At 61.2% G+C, this 18,483-nt stretch overlaps 1 protein-coding gene across 2 annotated transcripts in view; it reads left to right on the top strand.

Annotated features, from left to right (window-relative positions):
- SEPTIN9 (septin 9) overlaps positions 1-18,483 on the top strand; it is a 132,890-nt gene that overhangs the window by 39,184 nt on the left and 75,223 nt on the right. For both annotated transcript variants that reach the window (XM_040640142.1, XM_040640141.1), the window contains exon 2: positions 16,677-17,318. In XM_040640142.1, the coding sequence (XP_040496076.1) occupies positions 16,677-17,318 (642 nt within the window). The remainder of the gene's footprint in view (positions 1-16,676; positions 17,319-18,483) is intronic.

Genomic DNA, 18,483 nt, shown 5'->3' with positions numbered 1-18,483 from the left:
CTGGAATGCTCTTTTGCAGGCCTTGTCAGGTCTTTTTCGATGATTCTGTATCTGGTCTCCTAACCAAAGCCACAGCCTTCCCTGACCCTTCGAGGAGTGCTGGCCAGTGACTGGCTGTCTTTGCTGATGGGCTTCTGGCTGTCCCCTGGGGTAGGGTCTGGGGGTCCTGGGCACCTCCCTGCGGGAGGCTACAGCTGAGGGTCCCCTGGAATTGAGGAAGGGAGCCACCCGGGCCACAGACAACCTCCTCTCTGCTCGTGGGAGGTTAGGTGACAGACAGCATCATCTTTCTTTTCGGTGGGAAGAGACAGATGTCCCCAGTATGTGCCACCTTGCCGTCTCCCCTCCCCCAGGCACTGACCTGGAAGATGGACATGTTTCTGGTTCTAAGCATCGTGGCCAGCAGCCCGGTGGATTACTGTACTGTCCCGGCAGGATCTCATTCTGTGTCCGGGCTGGCCCCATCCCTGGGTCCAGGCAGCCGGCTCCGAGCTGGGATATTTGGCCCTCTGGGATATTTGGCCCTCCTCTCCATGTGGGTGGGCAGTTTCCCTGTGAGTGGTAGGCCAGGCCCCTGCCCCGTGTCCCCCGGAGACCGAGATTATCTACAATAAAAGCATACAAGTTTTCCTGGCTTCCAACCAGGCCTGGAGGGGCGATCTTCTTTGCTGTCCCCTGCCTCCTGTTCCTCATAAAAAGTCAGGGAAGGCACGCTCTGGAAAGTGGATTTTGGCTTTTTGTTCGGATCGAGAAGTGCTGGCGTTCGTCTGTTCCCTGTCGGGCCAGGAGGAGGGTCCGTGGGGTGGGGGGGGCCGTGGGCTCATTCCTTGTAGTCAACGGCTGTCTGTGGGCACCAGCTAAATGCCAGCTCTGTTCTAGGTTCTGGGGGTCCAAGCATGAATCCTAGAGAGGGGTGGGTTCAGGAGGGCTTCCTGGAGGAAGGAGCACCTAACCAGAGTCCCTGGTGGGAGTTTACCAGGCAGGGTCTCCAGGCACCTGGTGCTGGCTGGCTTCTCTTGTGATTTCTCCCAACTCCTAGTTGTTTGGGGGGTCCCGTTGTGCCCACACCCGGCAGAGGGGCCTGCACCTGATGGGATACCCTTGGGGCTGTGCTCACAAGGAGGACCCGGGCTCCATCTTTGCTCCTGGTCAGGAGGCTAGGTGAGCCGGGAGGGACTTGGGTGGTGAATGATGCGGGGGGGGAGAGAGGCGCCTGATGTGTTCACCTAGCAGGGGTGGAGCTGGTGGCAGGTTGGAGCGGCAAGCTTGAAGTCCTGGGCCTTCTCCACAAACCCGCAGGAAGGGCTGCTTTGCTTTTTTGCTGAGCTGCTAAAGAAACCCTTGGCAGGCCTGGGGCCCCTTGGGGGTGATACGGGGAAGGCCGTCATCCGTTCACACCTTTGTAGGAGGGAGGTGGAGTTGTGTTCTCTCTCTCCTGGGTGGCTGTCCCCACCCCAGGCCCTGGGGGACACCGAGTCTTAGGGCAGCTGGGAGAATGGGGATACTGGTGAGGAATGAAATCATCCCCCTGCCTTGTGCACTCAAATATTTACATCTCTCCTAATATTTAAATGATGAACCAGGCTCTCGCAAACAGCTGCCCCGGAGCCAGCTGTCAGGCTCTGGCCTCCCTCCCGCCCTCCTTCCCTCCCTCCTGCATTCTTTGTTTCTGATCCGAGTCCCGGCCCTTCCAGCTGTTCCCCCTTTGCTCACAGGCTTCCTCTGACCGAGCTGGTGGTGAGTTTCCATAACCGGCTCCTTTGGTGAGCGCCTGCTGTGTGCCAGGCGCTGGCTTGGGCACTTGCTCAGTCTTTCGGTCTTCCCACAGTCTGGCAAGGTGGACGGGCTGCTGAGGCGCACTTAGGGCCACCCTGGGCCCCCAGCCACGCTGGCAGGCAGACCCAGGTCATCCTGACCCACACCTGCATCAGCCCGTCCCTCCCTACTGCTGAATCCTGCCCTCTGGCCCCGCCTGGTGCCACCTGCCACAGGCTGACCCTGCCGGGCTGTGATGGATAGCTCAGGCTCCTCGTGAGCGGTGGGTGGGAAACGGCTGGGCATCTAGAGCCTGCGGTCTGGTGGCCGCTGCCCCTCCTCCAGTCCTGGCCTCACTGTCTTCCAGCTCTGTGACCGCTTTTTGCGAGACGGGAAGCATAGCGTCCACATTGCAGGGTGGCGGGGAGCTTGTGAGAGGTGGTGAGGGTTCAGGGCTCCGTGCAGCGCTGGGGGGTAGCGGGCCCTCTCCCCGTGAGGGTGTAGCTCTCGGCGTGGGGGGCCTGGTGGGGTTTGGAGCCAGAGTGGTGTGCCGGTTAGCGTGCTGGTTGGGACCTGGCTTCACCGGCGCCCAGGCTGTGATGCTGGGCCAGTCACTTGCCTCTCCGGGCCTTGGCTTCCCCTTTGGGAGGTGGGGAGGGCGTCAAGTCGCCGTGTCTTGGGGTGGCCATGAGAACTGAATGGGCGTGAGAGCCGTGCCTGGCATGGAGTAAGCACCCTGCAACGTCAGCTGTTAGAAATTCAAAGCAACGGACTTGTGGGTTCGTAGGATGCCCGAGGCCCTGGTGCAGAAGGGGCGGTGCTGGTGGTCTGTGCGCGCCGTGGTCACGAAAACCCGACGGTGGGGCTTAAACCCTGCATTCATCCCTCAACTGTCCTGGAGGCTGGGGATCCAGGATCACCTTGCTGCCAGGTCCTGCTTGCAGATGGCCGTCTTCCCTGTGTCCTCACCGGCCGGAGGGGTCTCTTTTACAGGGACACTGATCTGTTCCCGAGGGCTCCACGCTCATGTCCTGAGCACCTCCAAAGGCCTCGTACCATCACACTGGGGATGGGGTTCAACAGGAATTTGGTGTTAGGCACAGCAGACACGCGGTCTACAGCAGGGACAAGCATCAGCAGGCTTTGCTCTTGTCCCTGGGAGGATGACAGTCTGTGGGGAGGCGCGGGCAGATTCACGGAGGCGGGGGCGGGTGGGGGCCCCGGGTGGGGGCCCTGCAAGCTGGACTGCACCTCTCTCCTCTCTGTGTTTCCCGTAGCAGGTGAGTTAAACCGTGTGTTGTTGTGGGGGCCCCAGGCTGCCTGGACCTTCTCTGTCCAAGGTCAACATGGTGTGGGCTGTGGGCAGGTTTTGAGGCCTCATGACCGACATGCTCCCCCCCCCCCCAGTCACATGTGCCTCTGCCCCTAGCAGTGCCCAATGCGTCCTCCCGTCATGACCAATCTGGGAGCTGAGCGGTGGTGGCTGAGGCTAGACTGATCTTGGGTGACTTTTGGGGTCGGGTGGGGGGTGGGCTGGGCTGCTGAGCTGCTATCTCCAAGGTCTCTAGTCAGGGCGGCCCCCATGATGGTTGGTGCTTAGGATTTTCTTTTTGTAGGATTCTCAGCAAGGGGTGGTGGTGGAGAGGAGGCTTGTAAGGACCTCCCCCGCCTTCCCCTGTGATGCACCTTGGGGTGCCAGGCCCACCCAGCCGTCCTGACCCAGAAACTCCAGGAGGCCGGGACCAGCTATCGATTTTTTAACAAGCTCCAGAAATGATTGTGACCAGTGGTCAGCGCTGAGAGTGATCGGGAGCCAGGACCTTATACCTACAGAGGAATTCAGAGAGCTGGTGCTCGAACAGTAGAGATTTGGCCCACGCGATGCTACCCGAGGGCAGCTCAGAGCGCGTCCCTGCACGTACACGCGCAGCAGAAGGATTGGAAGGACCTTGGCCAAGATACTGACAGTGGTTCTCTGGGTCATGGGTTTATCGATGTTTTTTCTTCTATTTTCTTTGTGTCTAGCACATTTTCTGCATCGTACCTAGACTGCTTTTAGAGTCAGGAAAAGAGCAATAGATGTTATCTTTGCAAGTTTATTGTCAAACAGAAGAATCACTCTGTCAGCCCAGGCTCCCACGCTGCTGGAGAGGTGCTCCCGCGCTGCTGGAGAGGTGCTCCTGCTGGCTGCTCCAGCTCCAGGTTGGGCTGCTGGCTGAGGGAAGGCCCCTTGGCCCAGAGGTGCGCGTGGCCAGGAGCCCCCTTCACACACGCCGCTCCCAGCTGTGGTTTTGGCCCCAGAGGAATGTGGCCAGAGCTGTGGTCCTCGACCTCAGCCCCGGGGTGGAGGTGGGCTGGCCCTCCCTGTCCACCCCGCAGTCGCTGAGAGTTCGGGAGCAGTAAGAGTGGCTGGAGCTGCCGGCCGACTTCAGAATGGCCTTCGGGTCGGAGGGTGTGAGAGCTGGAAGGGGCTCTTCAGCCCTGCCCTTCTTTCTGGTCTATCTGTCACAGGACACTGAGGCCAGAGGGGTCATCTGTCCGGCGCAGGCAGCCTCCCCAGCCCTGGGCTCAGCAGAGCTGCCCCTGACCATCCCACACGGAGCAGTTACATCGAGAGCTGAGCTACAGTTCTCTTCTTTTAGTTAAGAAAAGTATCATTCCTGCAGGCAGCTCTGTTTCCTGCCCCTGAAGGGGGTGTCCAGGTGGGGTGGGGTGGGTCCCTGTTTGGGTGGTGGACCCTGAGCGGTTCCTGGGCAGGTGGTGGCCCCTGCAGCTGGTGGCCTGGGAGGGAGGGCCTGGTTGCCCGGAGGCTGCAGAGGCGGGAATGAGGACTGGCAGTTGGCAGCCTGGGCCCTGCGTGGGTGGGTCAGGGCTTCTGGGGCGGCGTTGGCAGTCCTAGGCGGTGCAGGGCGGTGGCGGGGGGTCTGCCAGGAGCTCTCGCACGGATTTAGAGCTCACCATAAACCGCGCTTCCGTTTTCCTTCTTAGGCAGGCCAGAAGCAGAACGGAGGGTTGTCTCTTTATGGGGTGGGCCCTGGAGGGGGTCATTTATTGTCCACCTGCAGCCCAGCAGACAGGTAACTTAAGAGTCACACACTGCCTGTCCCAGAGGCCCATTGTGCAGCAAAGGGAGGATGCCCCGCAGGGTCCCGTGCCAGCTGCTGGGGCGCACTGCCTGCTCTGCCTGGAGTAGGGGTCTTCCCTAAAGCCATGCAGGGCAGGTGAATGCTCGGAGCTTTTCTGAACATAAAATGTGAAAAGAGTAAGTTCACCACTGCCTGGAAGCTGCGGTTGGGGGGGGGGCACTGGAAAAGTGAGACCGGGACCTGACAAGTGTGTGTGATCAGCTCTGGCAGGGGTGGGGGGGATGACTCAGGGCACAGGTGGGTCAGGGGCACAGGTGGGAGAGAAGGCTTAGTAGGCCGGGAGGCAGCGGGAGTGTGAGTTTGCCGCAGGAAAGTTCCACAGGCTAGGGGGGTGTGAAGCCCGGGGCAGGAGGCCCCAGGTCCCAAATCCAGGCATCAGCCAGGCTGATTCCTTCTGGAGGCCCCAAGGGAGAACATGTCCCAGGCCTCAGTCCTAGCTCCTGGGGTTGTCTGCGGTCCTTGGCATTCATGGCTTGTGGACCCGTCGCCTGCTTGTCTCATCTTCATGTGGTCCCCTCCTCTGCATGGCCTTGTCTTTCCTATCTTTTAGGAGCACGCTCAGTATCGACTTGAGCTCTCACCTTAAATCCACAATGATCATGTTTTGAGATTTTTTTTTTTTAAAGATTTTATTTATTTATTTGACAGAGATAGAGACAGCCAGCGAGAGAGGGAACACAAGCAGGGGGAGTGGGAGAGGAAGAAGCAGGCTCACAGCGGAGGAGCCTGATGTGGGGCTCGATCCCATAACGCCGGGATCACGCCCTGAGCCGAAGGCAGACGCTTAACCGCTGTGCCACCCAGGCGCCCCACGTTTTGAGATTTTTAATCACATCTGCAAAGACCTTATTTCCAAGATCCCATTTATGGGCTCTGGGGGCTAGGACACGGACATGCCTTCAACCCGCCCTTCAGCCTGCTCTGGTGGCCCATGTGAGGGGCCCATGCGAGGGGCAGCAGAGTGTTCTAGGCTTGGGGCGGGATGGGTAGGTGGGGAGCGGGAGGCCAGGCTCTGAGGGATGTTGGCCTGTCCGGGCCCCGGCCTCCACGTCCGTGCGCCAGGAGTGTGGTGTGTCCCGTCTGCTGTCCTCTGAGCAGCTGCCCATGGCCCACCTGCTGGACCTGTCCAGGGGTCTCTCATGCTCTAGATGCCTGTGTAGAGTTGACCAAGAGCTTGCCGTCCCTGGTGAGAGCCCGGTAAGGCCCTGACCAGGAGGGACCCTGGAGGCTGCCTCACTCAGTGCCCCCCTCCCCGGGCTCTTTGGAAGAGCCAGGCAGCCTCCCCCGTTGGAGGTGCTATTGCTCCCTGGGAGCCCCTTCCAGAATCTTCTCAGCGTCCAGCTGTGGTCTCTTCCACACAACAAACTCACCTCCTCCTTTTAGTTTTCTGTGTCCCCTCCCCTGCCAGACCCTTCCTGTCCTTGAGGATAGAGACCAAGGCCACTCCACCCTCTCTGGGTTGGCAGAAGCTGAACCCACAAGTCCATGTCGGTGCAGGTAGGGCTTTGTGGTCACTGAGTCCCTTCCTCCCCCACCGCCCACCCCCACCATTCCTCGGGAGGCCTGAGCAGCAGCTGGACTCCTGGGTGCTGCTCTGACCGGCACCTGACCCCTGCTCCCTGGGGTCACCGTCCCCTGTAATTAGGCTGAAGCTCCCGTTGGCTGGGCACGACCCGCTTGCTGCTGCCCCGAGGCCACAACACAGGCAGCTCCATCTGTCCCCCTGGTGTCCCTCGGCAGGCTGCGTGATTAATGGAGGGCTCCACCTGGGCCGAGGGGCCCCTGGTTGTAGGCTGGTTTGTTTTTTTTCCCCTCCCCCCCCTAAGTGCATTCACCGTCTCCCCGGTAGTCAGTGAGGAAGGCGGGGTGGTTCCTCCGCCTGGCCGGTCAGGAGCAGCTGGCCCCCCACCCTGACCGCGGCCCGGCAGCTCGGCCTGCGCCATGGAGCCCAGCCGTCCTAGGTGCCGAGGTCCTGGTCTGCTGCGAGCGTGGTCGGGGAGAGAAGCCCCCGGGGACATGGCCAGGCAGGTGCGGGAGGGCTTATTCACAGGGACTATCCTTGCTCCGAGGTTGGGGTGGGGGCCGGGAGTAGCGCTTATGGGCCTGCGGGTTTGGGGGAAGGTGGGCGGTTGGAGGGTGTGGGTAGAAAGGAGGGAGAGGACTGAGGAGGTGGTGGGGACCTTCTGGTGGGGGGGACGGGCTGTGCTCCAACCTGGAACCGGCAGCTCTGTTCTCTTTCTGGGACAGGACCCCCTGGAGACCCCCGCAGGGTGTCGGGGGTGCCCGGGAAGGGGGCTGCAGGCTGAAGGGCTCTGGGCTGTATGACCTCTGAGGCCCTTGAAGCTTCGGCCTGTGGTTTCGGGTTTTGAAGTCAGTGCCCTCCCAGGGGCTCCCTCTTGCCCTCCCTGACTGCCATTTATCTGGGAACCTTTGACCCGAGGAAGCCGGAGAGGTCCTGTGTCCGCTCCTCTCGCTCCAGGCTGGGCCCCCTCCCCCGTCCAGGGAGAGTTCTACCCGCCCAGCAGCCCCACCCTGGGGCAAGACATTCTTGGCCTATCTCATCCCTATCTCTGCTGGCTGCTCAGCGTGTGGTGTCCGAGCTCTGCTCTCTCCTTGGTTTGAGAGAGGGGAGGACAAGACCCTTCCATCTGCAAGACAGTTCTCCGTGTGCACGTGTTCCCTTAACTTTAGTCAAGGAAAAAGGGTGGTCCAGCGTCTAAGGGAACTTTTCAACCTGCCTGGAATGACGCTGTGTCACCGGACCCAGGGGGACTGGGCCGACGGCAGGAGCAAGCACAGAGAGGCCTTCACCTGGGAGAAGAGTCCCCATGCCCGTGTGTCGTCTCTACTCCGTGTAGAGACTTCTTGTAGCAGGAGTCGTTACCAGGCTGTCCCAGGCTGCCTGCCGGGTCTCCCAGACTAGACAGCTGTCACTCCAAGGCCCTAGACCCTTCTCTGGTGGGGGAGGGGTAAACACCAGTAATGAACCCTCTGAAGGGAGGCCGACCAGAGAACTTTCTGCCCCAAGGCAGACAGTGTTGGGAGCAAACAGGGTGCCCTGTCAGGTGACACTGGGACAACAGGTGTGAGCTGGGGCATCCTAGGTGGGCGGGATGCATGGGCCCTGGCCTGGGTGGACGTGGGGGAGGCTCTGAGGCCGGGGAGGGAGAGCAAGCAGCAAGAGGGGGCTGGGGTGAGCTCATGGCCTGATGCCGGCCAAGGGGGAGAGGCTCCTTCTTGCCAGGCCAGTCCGATTCCAGGGTACCCGTGTTCCCCTTCTCAGAGCTGGGGAGTCATGGCGGGAAGTGGCTTCAGCACCCACAGAAGGTGGCCACGGTGGCTGCCAGACCTCCCCTCTCTCTTCTGTGTTCTGTTGGCGTGTTCATTTCCTGGGGCTGCTGTAACGAAGTGCCACACTGGATGGCTTAAAACATTAGACATTAGCCTGTCCCCGTCCTGGAGCCCACAGCCTGAAGTCAAGGTGTGGGCAGGGGTTGGTTCCTGCTGGGTGCTCCGAGGGAGTGTCTGTTCCAGGCATCTGTCCCCGCAGTCTTCAGTGACAGTCCTTGGCTTGTGGACATTCCTCCAGTCTCTGCCCCTGGTCATGTGGCCTTCTCCTTTTCTGTATCTTAGGAGGACACCTGCCATTGGATGTGGGGCCCACCCTTATCCAGGGTGATCTCCTCTCGAGATCCTTAATACTTCTGCAAAGACCCTTTCCCCAAGCAGGGTCCCTTTCAAAGGTTTTGGGAACTGGGACTTGGACCTATCCTGTTGGGGGCCACCGTTCGACCAGTGTCTTCTGTGGGCTGCATAGCAGAGTCTGGGAGCCGTCGTACAGGAAGCCTGTGGGACCTCTGGTCCCATGCTGGGGGGACTGGACTGTGTCGCGAGGGTGGGGAGGGCTGGTTACACCTGTGCCCTTGCTCGCCTGCCAGGCTGCCAGAGAACCAGTTTCAGGGAGAAGTTGACACAGTAAATTTGGGGAATAAGAGAAGGTGGCTTTTGACCCTAGCTGCCACTGGGCTCCCGCTCATAGCCGAGAGGGTCGCGTGTGCGCGTGTGTATGGGTTGGGGGTCGCTGGTGCTCCGCTCCTGGCTTTTGTATTCTTTTTGTGCCCGGAAATGTCGTGGCCGGGGAAGGGTGCCACGCAGGCTGTCGGGGCCCGGGGGGAGCCCGTGAGTGGTGGGCCGAGCTCCTCCTGCAACCCTGGGAAGGGAGGGAGGGGGCTTGTTTGTTGCTCTTGGCCCCGTCTGGGAAACCCAGCCTGTGCTCTCTCACATTGCCGTCCCAGAGTAGAGGGCCAGGCCTCGTGGGTGGAAGCTGTGAGGAGCAGGAAGGACCCCGGGATGTCCCCCAGATCTAAAGTAAAAGACAGTCATCCAAATCAATCAAGGCGGGGGCAGGGCCAGCTCACATGCTTTGCCTGGGGCTGCATGGCCTCCCTTGGGCGCAGAGACCCCCTGGTCAATCCACAGTTCTCAGCCATACTGTTGGCTGTCCTTGCACATCCTCCCAGGGCTCATGGGGGTCAGCCGGTTCCTCCTTGTCCAGGGGGCCTAGGCCGGACCCTTGGTAAGACGGGGCCTGGTGTTGAAATGCAGGCCTGCTGGTGATCCCAGGGCCAGGGAGAGGGGCCGAGTGCATGCTGCCTGGCTCCCCAGGCCGCCTTCAGCCGCCCGCATGCGCACACGAGCCCAGGGCAGCCCGTAGCCCTGAACCCGAGACCCGAGCCAGGGCGGGAGCAGCGCAAGGCTGGCATGGGACGTGGCTCTCAGGCTGCATCTGGCCCTGCAGCCCGGCCAGGCCTCACCCTGGGGAGGCAGAGGGAGAGGGGCCGGGTGGAGGGTTTGGACCCATGGGTGCTGTGCTCTCTATCCGCTCTTCCTTTGTTTGGACGTGGCCTCTTGCTTGTTGTTAAACGTGTTTCTCTGTGTGAACTCTAAGGCCCCACTGGCTGATGGTGCCCGAGCTGTTTGCAGCCTTCGGCTCCCCGGTGCAGGCCCCACTCAGCCAGTGTCTGTTTTCAAGCTTTTCCTTTTGGACTGTTTTGTTTCCTGAGGACACATCCCCCTCCCCTTCCCCACCTGCCTCCTTAGCCATCTCCCCTCCACGGAGCCCCTGGGGGCAGTTTCTGAGACAGGGATCCTAGTGGGCTTGGGCGGGTGATCCAGGTACTCCCCAGCAGAGGAGGCTGGAAGGGCTTGGCCTGGAGGGTGCAGCACTGAGCATGTCAGGCCGGTGGACAGCTGGGGTCCATTGGGGGTATTGGGGGACCCTGCACCGTGTCCCAAGGGGGGACATCTGGGGTCTTTACCCTCCATTTACTGCCTAAAGGCTGCTGGCCTGGGGAGCAGTGTTAACCCCTTCCTGCCTTCTGGGTTTGGCACCTGGGGGCCACCAGGACAGGCCCTCGGGCTGAGGGGCAGAGGCTGGCCGTGGCTGTGAGGGACATCGGTAAGGCCCGTGCCACCTTGCCGCGCATGGGGGTGACCACACACGCCTGCATGCACACCCACCCACAGGGGCAGACGTGAACAGTAGTGATCATTAGGTCACGGGCACCATTGTGTCATCCTGTCGGCCACGGTAGGACAGCTGAGGAAGCAGAGACTCAGTGACGATGACTGAGGTTGAGTCATTGCCTGTTCGAGCTTCTCCCCACGACGCTGACGTGAGGAGCACAGTCTGCGAGAGCGCCGTCGGCCCCCATGGTCCAGTGACTGTCAGCGCCTCCAGGGCACCCCGGCCCTCTGCTCAGCCCTCCTCTGCCTGCCGTGCCCCTTTCCTTCCGTAGGTAATTCATTCTTTAGTTGCGATGAGTCCCTTCGTGGCCTCAGGTTCTTTTCCTTTGGAGGAGTTGTTGCTTCCAGGACTGACCGCTGTCCTGTCTGCCGTCTCCCTGCCGTACCCGGAGCGTCTCGGGGCTCCAGCCGCAGCCCCCAGCTCCAGTCCGCCACAGCGAGACCGCGCTCTGTCAAGGCCCTGCCGGAGTCCTTGACCTGGAGCCAGGGGCCTGTGCCCGGGCGCGGCCCCCACGGGAGGAGACCCAGGGCCTCACGGCTGGCCCTGAGCACAGGCTGGCCCTGAGCGCGCTGACGGCCGGGCAGGCGCCTCCCTGCGGCCTTGCCCTGCAGGCTCAGGATGGGGAGGAGGGCAGTACTCCCTGCCTGGTTCCCTGGGCTGCGACCCTGGCTTCTGGGTGGCCACGCTGTTATTAAGGGACCACCTGCTCCCCTGGTACCTGGAAGAGGCTCCGTTTGGCTGGGGTCAGCGTTCCGGGGGCCTGAGCCCAGAACGGGGCCCCACGATCGGCAGCGTCCCCGCTGCTCCCGTCTCCCAGGAGTTGTGCTTGGGTTTGTTTTGACCTTGGTCTCTAACATTCTTTGCATGACATTCGCCCCCCCCCCTCCGCCCCCGGAGCAGAGCTTTGTGGCTGCCCCCCGTGCCCCCTTCCCCAGACCGGCTGCTCTGTGCTCCAGGAAGCGGGAGAGGCTCGCTGCAGCCTGTGGTCGGAGCAGGGACCTTCACAATGGCCCCTTGTGCACCACGCATTCCTTCTTAAACAGGCCCAGATCCGGGCTGCTCCTGCTTCGACCCCCACGGGCACGGATGGACGAGCATCTGGAGAGGCGCCCTGGCCTGCGCACCAGCCGGGCCTGGAGGTGGTTAGTGGGCTGGAGAGGGCCGGGCTTGGGGCAGAAGTGGGGCTGGGCCCGCGTGTGATTATCCACAGCCTCCCCTGTTCGCAGCAAGGGCTGTTTTTAAAAACAGCGTTGATGGTTTTATTCCCTGAAAGTGGTAAGCGGCCCACACTTGGTGCAGGCATGCTGGGAAAAGGCCGGAGAGTGTAATGGAGAAAAGCACCCACCTGAACTCCATCCAGAAGCCACGTCCTCCGCGAGTGTGCGTGTGCTCCGCACATGTGCATGTGAGATGTAGTCAGATCTTTGCACACATCTTGTATCCTGCTATTTTTACTCAATATTCTCAACATTTCTCATCTTCAAAACCGTGATTTTGATGACTGCGCAGGACTTCGGCATATGGGTTTGGAAAATCTATGTAAACCCGGATCGTTTCCAGCATTTGCTGTTTTAATGCTGATGCAAACGTCCCCATACATAAATTCTCTGCTTCGGATTATTTCCCGAGGGTAAATTCCCAGCAGCAGGCCCAGGTGCAAGGACTACCGTCTCCAGGCTGCCGGTGCCCGTTAGGGAGGGCGGGGCTCTGGAGGGTCTCTGGGAGCAGGTGAGGGTTGAGCCTGGCTTTGGGGGGACTTGAATGCAGAGGAGGGAGAAAGGGGGCAGTCTTGTTTTGGGAACCTTGTAAGCAGAGCGGGGGCACCTCCTGTCCCATGGGGATGGATGGCAGGATCTCTCCCTCCCAGACGATGGCCCCGTACTCGTCGGAGGCTCCGAGGCCGTTGGTTTGTCCTCTCCAGCTGGGGCTGTCTTTCGTGCCCTCTGACCGCAATGACATCTTGTGGACAGAAGAGGAGGCAGCCCCGTGCTGCTCCCCAGGGCTCCCCAAGGGTCCAGTGGCAGGTCGCTTTTCTGCCCAGACATCAGATCTGACATGCGGTCACACAGGGTCTCAGACGTGCAGGGTGACCGGCTCGTGAGCACTCTTGCTGGCTTCTGTGGCCGCTTGTGCACATCCGTTGCCTGCCTTCTAGGCTTGCAGGGAAGGGGAGGGGTCCCTGCCGCAGGGGAGGTCACGTCCATCCCCCCTCGAAGCTGGTGGAGGGGGCTCCCAAGGACGGGGGCTGTGTCTGTGCCTGGGACCCAGGGTGTGTTTTTAGGACTCTAAGGGGGAAGCTTCAGGACAATCTGCTAATTTCTCCCAGCTGGGTGCTGCTCGTGTCACCACATCCTCCGTGGTACAGGCCGTCCCTTGCGAAGCTTGCCTTAAAAAATGACCTTGTTTCGTCACCAGATTTCCCGGTGTGAATCAAGAGCGGTGTCATTCCCAATGACTACTTCTACCATCTAGGGTTTTGTGGGATTCCAGGAGAGGGAAAAGGAGGTGGCTTTTCCTCCTGGGTCCCTGGAGAGGGGCTGGGGTGCAGGGCAGGGTGGCAGCACCACGGGGAGAGCCCAGACAGGCCTGCTGTGCTGACGTCTTACCCTCCAGCGGGCCCTGTGGTAACTTCTTGGGGCTGTAAGAAATTACCACAGGCTGGGGGACTCAAGCCCCGGAAGTGTATTCTCACGGTTCTGGAGGCCTGAAGTGCAAAGTCGAAGTGTCACCAGGGTCATCCTCTTTCCAAAAGTAGGAGGGAAGAATGCTTCCTGCTTCTCCCAGCTTCTGGTGGCCCCGGGCTCCCTTGGCTTGGGGCTGCATCCCTGTGGTCTCCGGTCTCGCACGGCCTCTCCGAGTCTGGGCCTCAGATCCCCCTCTTCTCTCCTGTGTAAGAACGCTTAGAAGACTTAGAGCCCCTTCTAAGTTCAGGATGGCGTCATCCGGAATCCTTACCTTATCTTCCCAAGTAAGGTCACCTTCACTGGTTCTGGGGGTCAGGACTGGGACACAGCTTTTGGGGGGCACGAGTCATCCCACTACAGAACTGTAGAGGGAAGTGGAGCTTCTCAGGCTGAACAGGTGGTGAAGACCCAGTGCCTCTGCTTCCAGCCCCTGCTCTGGGGTTCCCCGGGGCTCTGTGGCCGCAGATACAAACCTGCGACCTGCTCCCATCTTCAGGTCACGTAGAAGCAGCATGTGAGGCCCGTGAAGGGATCGAGAGGTGGCTCGTGGAGGTACGAGGGTGAGGATGTTTCCGGGGACCCCAAACACCCCCCCCCAAAGCCAGTCACCATCGTCATGACATGGCCTGGATGACATGGGAGGGAGGGGTGTGAACCGCGTTGGGCCGGGGCAGGAGGCGACAGCAAGCCTGGCTTTGGGGGGACCTGAAATCAGGGGAGGCGGCAGTGCTGGTGTGCTCGTTTCGGGGGGATGGCATAAATCCTCAAGAACAACCCAGACGCTTGTCGACAGTCACCACCCTGTGGTCGGGCGCAGCTCCTGTTCTCTGGGAGCCTAGGACTCACCCGGATGGATGGGGTGGGACCGAGCCTGAAGCTGGAGGGGGAGCCTCGGTCGATGGTGTAGGGGGACGATGAGCACACAGGTCACGTAGGGCCAGGGGTGACGAGTGCCGCAATGGGGCACAGAGCAGTGAGAGGAGAGGGCGGCGGGTGGGGACGGTGCGTGCGTCTGTGGAGATGGCCGTGGTGGTGACCTGCCCAGGGAGGAGGGTTGCCGACTCGGCTCAGCGGTGATCTGTGTGTTGGGTTCGAATGCATCCCCACCCGGCGAGCGTCCGTGCCTGAGTTGGGGGGGCTTTGCTTCGGTGCGTGAGTTGCTGGTTGAGGGCCCCTCCAAATGGGGTCACAGACCTCATGGGTACTCCCGGAGAGGCGGTCGTCTCGTTCTGGGGCACACCTGGGCAAAGGCCCACCCCCCTGACTCTGTTCTCTAGCTCGGCCCCGGATGAACCCCAGGGACTCGCAGACAGACAGGGGCCACCATTCGGGGCCAGTTTGGACGGTGCTCTTGAGGCTGGGGGTAGACCAGATGCCTCGAGGCCCCGGGGCACCCCATGAGGTCACGGTTCCAGGTGTTCAGCTCTGGACTTTCTGGCCAGTTTAACACACCCTGGTCCTGTCCTTTGTCACCTCAGCCTTCTTTGGAACGAGCAGTTTGCCCTCTGTGGTTCTCTTAGGGCCTAGCCCCCAGGGGAGAGGTGCCGGCATCCCTGCTTGGGCACATCCCTGCCACTCGGCCCAGGACCCCACCGCCCCTGGCCACGTTATCAACCGGAGGTCACATGCGGGGCCCCAGGCCAGTTGCAGCCTGTGGATGGGATTCCGTGTGACTGCTGCGTGTTTTAAGAGGGGATGTTTTCTCTGCCAGCATATACAGATCAGGAGATGGCACATAAAAAAATGCAGGTTTCCGGATTCTCCTGCCGAGTCCGAACCTCTGGCCAGCAGCACACCTCAGACAGGGGCTCAGTGACACGCTGGGTCCCTCTGACCGGGGACACTTCTGTCCCTGTGGGGCCTCTGGGATGGCTGAGCTTTGCAGCTCAGGATTTTGTGCCCTTTGTGCCCTGAGAAGGAGGCATGCAGGGCTGGGAGGGGTGCCGCTGGGGTGCCGCGTTTGGGGAACAGGTAGATCAGGCAGCCAGATGTCGGGGACGAGGGCCTCCTTCGCTTCCTCGCTCTCCCGGTGCTTACGAGCACGTGCTTCCCCGGCCACCCACCCGCTCAGCCGCCCGCGAGGCTCTGGGCTCCTGGAGGAAGTCCTGTCCACTGGGAAGAGACAAGACTGAGCTGGAGTTTGGAGGAGGGAAGACTCAGGGTTGGGGGTGGCACTGAGAATGGCCCCAGGTGGCTGTTGTTGGTTCCCAGGCCAGCTGGGGGCCCAGGGAGGCCCTGGTGGGGTCATGGGAAATCCTGGGCTCGGGGGGAGAGGGGGTGGGTCGGTGAGGTGAGGCGAGGGGTGGGAGAGACACTCCGGGCTGCTGGGAGCCTGCTTGGGGCCCGGCCGGGAAGGAGCTGGTGCGTGTTCCTGTCGCTGGGCCGTTCCTGCTCTGGTCTTTATAACGGGAGCGGCTGGTTCTTGTTAGGAGCGTGGCTGCAGGGACCGAGGGGATGGCGGGCCACTTCCCAGGCGCTGTCCCCTAGCTACGGAGGTAGCGGGCAGCCGGGTGGAAGCACTGGGCTGTGGGGTGGGAGTCAGATGGCCAGCGGCCCATGGGGGCCCTGGTCTGGCTGGGGCAGCTAGCACAGCACGCAGGCAGAGGCAGCCGAGGGTGAGGACCGAGGGAGTTGGGCGTTGCGGACCACGCCAGGGCTCCGTTATGCCGCCTACAACAGGACAGCCAAGCAGTTAGAACCTTGGGTCTTGCAGCTGGACGGAGGCATCTTCTGGCCCCACCACTCCGTCTCCACGCATCGGGCACGTTGCTTAAGTACAAGGGCCTCAGTTTCCCCATCCGTACCAGGGGTTAACAGTATTTACAGCAAAGGTCGCGTGGGGAGTAAGCGTACACGGTAAACCCAGCACCTGTGTTAGAAGTTCAGTGCCGGGGGCGCCTGGGTAGCGCAGTCGTTAAGCGTTTGCCTTCGGCTCAGGGCGTGATCCTGGCGTTCCGGGATCGAGTCCCACATCGGGCTCCTCCGCTGGGAACCTGCTTCTTCCTCTCTCACTCCCCTGCTGTGTTCCCTCTCTCGCTGGCTGTCTCTCTGTCGCATAAATAAATAAAAATCTTTAAAAAAAAAAAAAAAAGAAGTTCAGTGCCGGCTGTTGGTGCCATTGTCATGATGGTGTCATTGCTGTCGTGATTCTGCCAGGCTATGGCTGTGGCTGGTGTGACTCAGGACCCCCCCTCCCCCGCTGCTGCTGTGGCTGGTGTGTGTTTGTGTCTGGTGGTGTCTGCGCTGGGTGGGGGTGAGGAGGGATAAAGGAAGGCCAACAAGGAAGAAATCAGAGCTCCCCTTGAGCCAGAAAATCTTTATAGAAAACGTGGCTGGCACGTCCACGCCGTGGCTATGGGGGACAGAGAGGCTGGTGTCCTCCAGGCTCCAGCCTTCTCGCGCTCTCTCCCAGTGTGCACAGTTGCTGGTGCTGGAGTCCCCTAGGAGAGTGGGGCTGTCCCCTTTCTTCCCAAGAGGTGGAGGGTGCAGGAGTCTCCCGGGCCCCTCGCGGCAGTGCGTTCCCCAACTGTCCACTCCTCACATCCCCCTCTCTGTGTTTTCCAGCCTTGAAAAGATCTTTTGAGGTCGAGGAGGCCGAGACGCCCAACTCTACGCCACACCGGAGGGTCCAGACCCCCGTGCTCCGGGCCACTGTGGCCAGCTCCACCCAGAAGTTCCAGGACCTGGGTGTGAAGAACTCCGAGCCCGCAGCCCGCCATGTAGACTCCCTGAGCCAGCGATCCCCCAAGGCTGCGCTGCGGAGGGTCGAGCTCTCGGGGCCCAAGGCCGAGCCCGTGTCCCGGCGCACGGAGATCTCCATCGACATCTCATCCAAGCAGGTGGAGAACGTGAGCGCCCCCGGGCCATCTCGCTTTGGGCTCAAGCGAGCCGAGGCGCTGGGCCACAAGACGCCGGAGCCCGCCCCTCGGAGGACGGAGATCACCATAGTCAAGCCCCAGGAGTCAGCCCACCGGAGGATGGAGACCCCTGCCTCCAAGATCCCCGAGGTGCCCGCAGCCCCCACTGCGGACGTAGCCCCCAAGAGGGTCGAGATCCAGGTGCCCAAGCCAGCTGAGGTGCCCGCCTCCCCCATCCCACCCCAGACCCTGGAGAATTCAGAACATGCCCTGATGTCTCAGCTGCAGAGCAGGCTGGAGCCCAAGCCCCAGCCCCCCGTGGTCGAGGCCCCACCCAAGAGCCAAGAGAGTGAGTAGCAAAAGCGTGCCTTCTGTGCTTCGGTGCTCGGGGATAGGGAGCTGGCTTTGCCCTGGAGTCTGAATATGGGGGGGAGGGGTGGGTAGCAGGTGGGTGGAGACATGATTCCGGGGAGGCCAAGAATACACCGGGGCAGGGTTCCCAAGCCTGGTGGGGGGGACTGGCGGCCCTCTCTGTCCATGCGGGGTGGACCAGGATGCAGCAGCAAGTTTGGCTTGCGTTGGGCTTTGGACGGAATCTTTGGGATTCGAGGGGCCCCCTTTACTGGTCAGAATACGCCGTGGCATAGAGCTTCTGCTGTCAGAGGGGGTCTGGAAGTCTCGGAAATGAGGAGGCGGCAGGCTCGTGTTGGGACATGGGGGTAGGATGGGTTTGGGACCCTGGGACGGGCTCCCACGTGCCGCTGGTCACTGGGCCACGGGGAGGCAGGCTGCTGCTCAAGAGGGATTGCAGGCTGCCCTGTAAGCACCCAGTGGAGGCAGAGGCCTCGGGTGGGAGGAGGGGGTTCGTGCCTCCTGAGGTTTTGTCTTGGAGGGTCTTCCTGCAGCTCTTCCTCAGGGAGGGAGGGTCGTGGCCGGAGGCAAGGGAAACAAGAATGTCTACTCTCTGTGTGCCCCCCTTCTCAGGGCCGCTAGGAAGGGGTCCATGGGCTGGGGAGTCCCGCGATACCAGCACACAGCTCTGTTTGAGGTGCTCTTCTGGTGAGGGAGGGAAGCCAGGGGCTTGGGTGCTGTGCCCCGAGGGCCCAGACCCGGAGTTGTGCTCCCGTGGGGAGCTCACCTGGGGCCTGCTTGGGAACATCGGGGCTCAGGGGCCGGCAGGGCTGTAAACCCTTTCCAAGTGTGGGACTTGGATGCAGTAAACGTTCAGTAAGTATTCTTTGGGTCATAGAAACAAAACATTCTAGGTTTTGATTTACCTTTTAAATTATTATTTTTAATTTTGGTGAAATACACGTACCGTGAATCAAGCACTTGAACCGTCATGAACACACTCGCACCGTTGTGCAGCCAGCTCCACCCTCTGTGTCCAGAACATTCCCAGACCGAAACTCTGTCCCCACCAAGCACTAACTCCCCGTCCCTCTCTGCCAGCCCCTGGCGCCCCCCACCTACCCTCTGTCCCTGTGAACCTCCCAGAAGTGGGATCTGACAGA

This window comes from Ursus maritimus, unplaced genomic scaffold (genome assembly GCF_017311325.1).
Source record: "Ursus maritimus isolate PB19 unplaced genomic scaffold, ASM1731132v1 scaffold_24, whole genome shotgun sequence".
NCBI classification, from domain to species: Eukaryota; Metazoa; Chordata; class Mammalia; order Carnivora; family Ursidae; genus Ursus; species Ursus maritimus.
The sequence above is the reverse complement of the archived record's forward strand: the minus strand, read 5'-3'. Positions and strand labels throughout refer to the sequence as shown.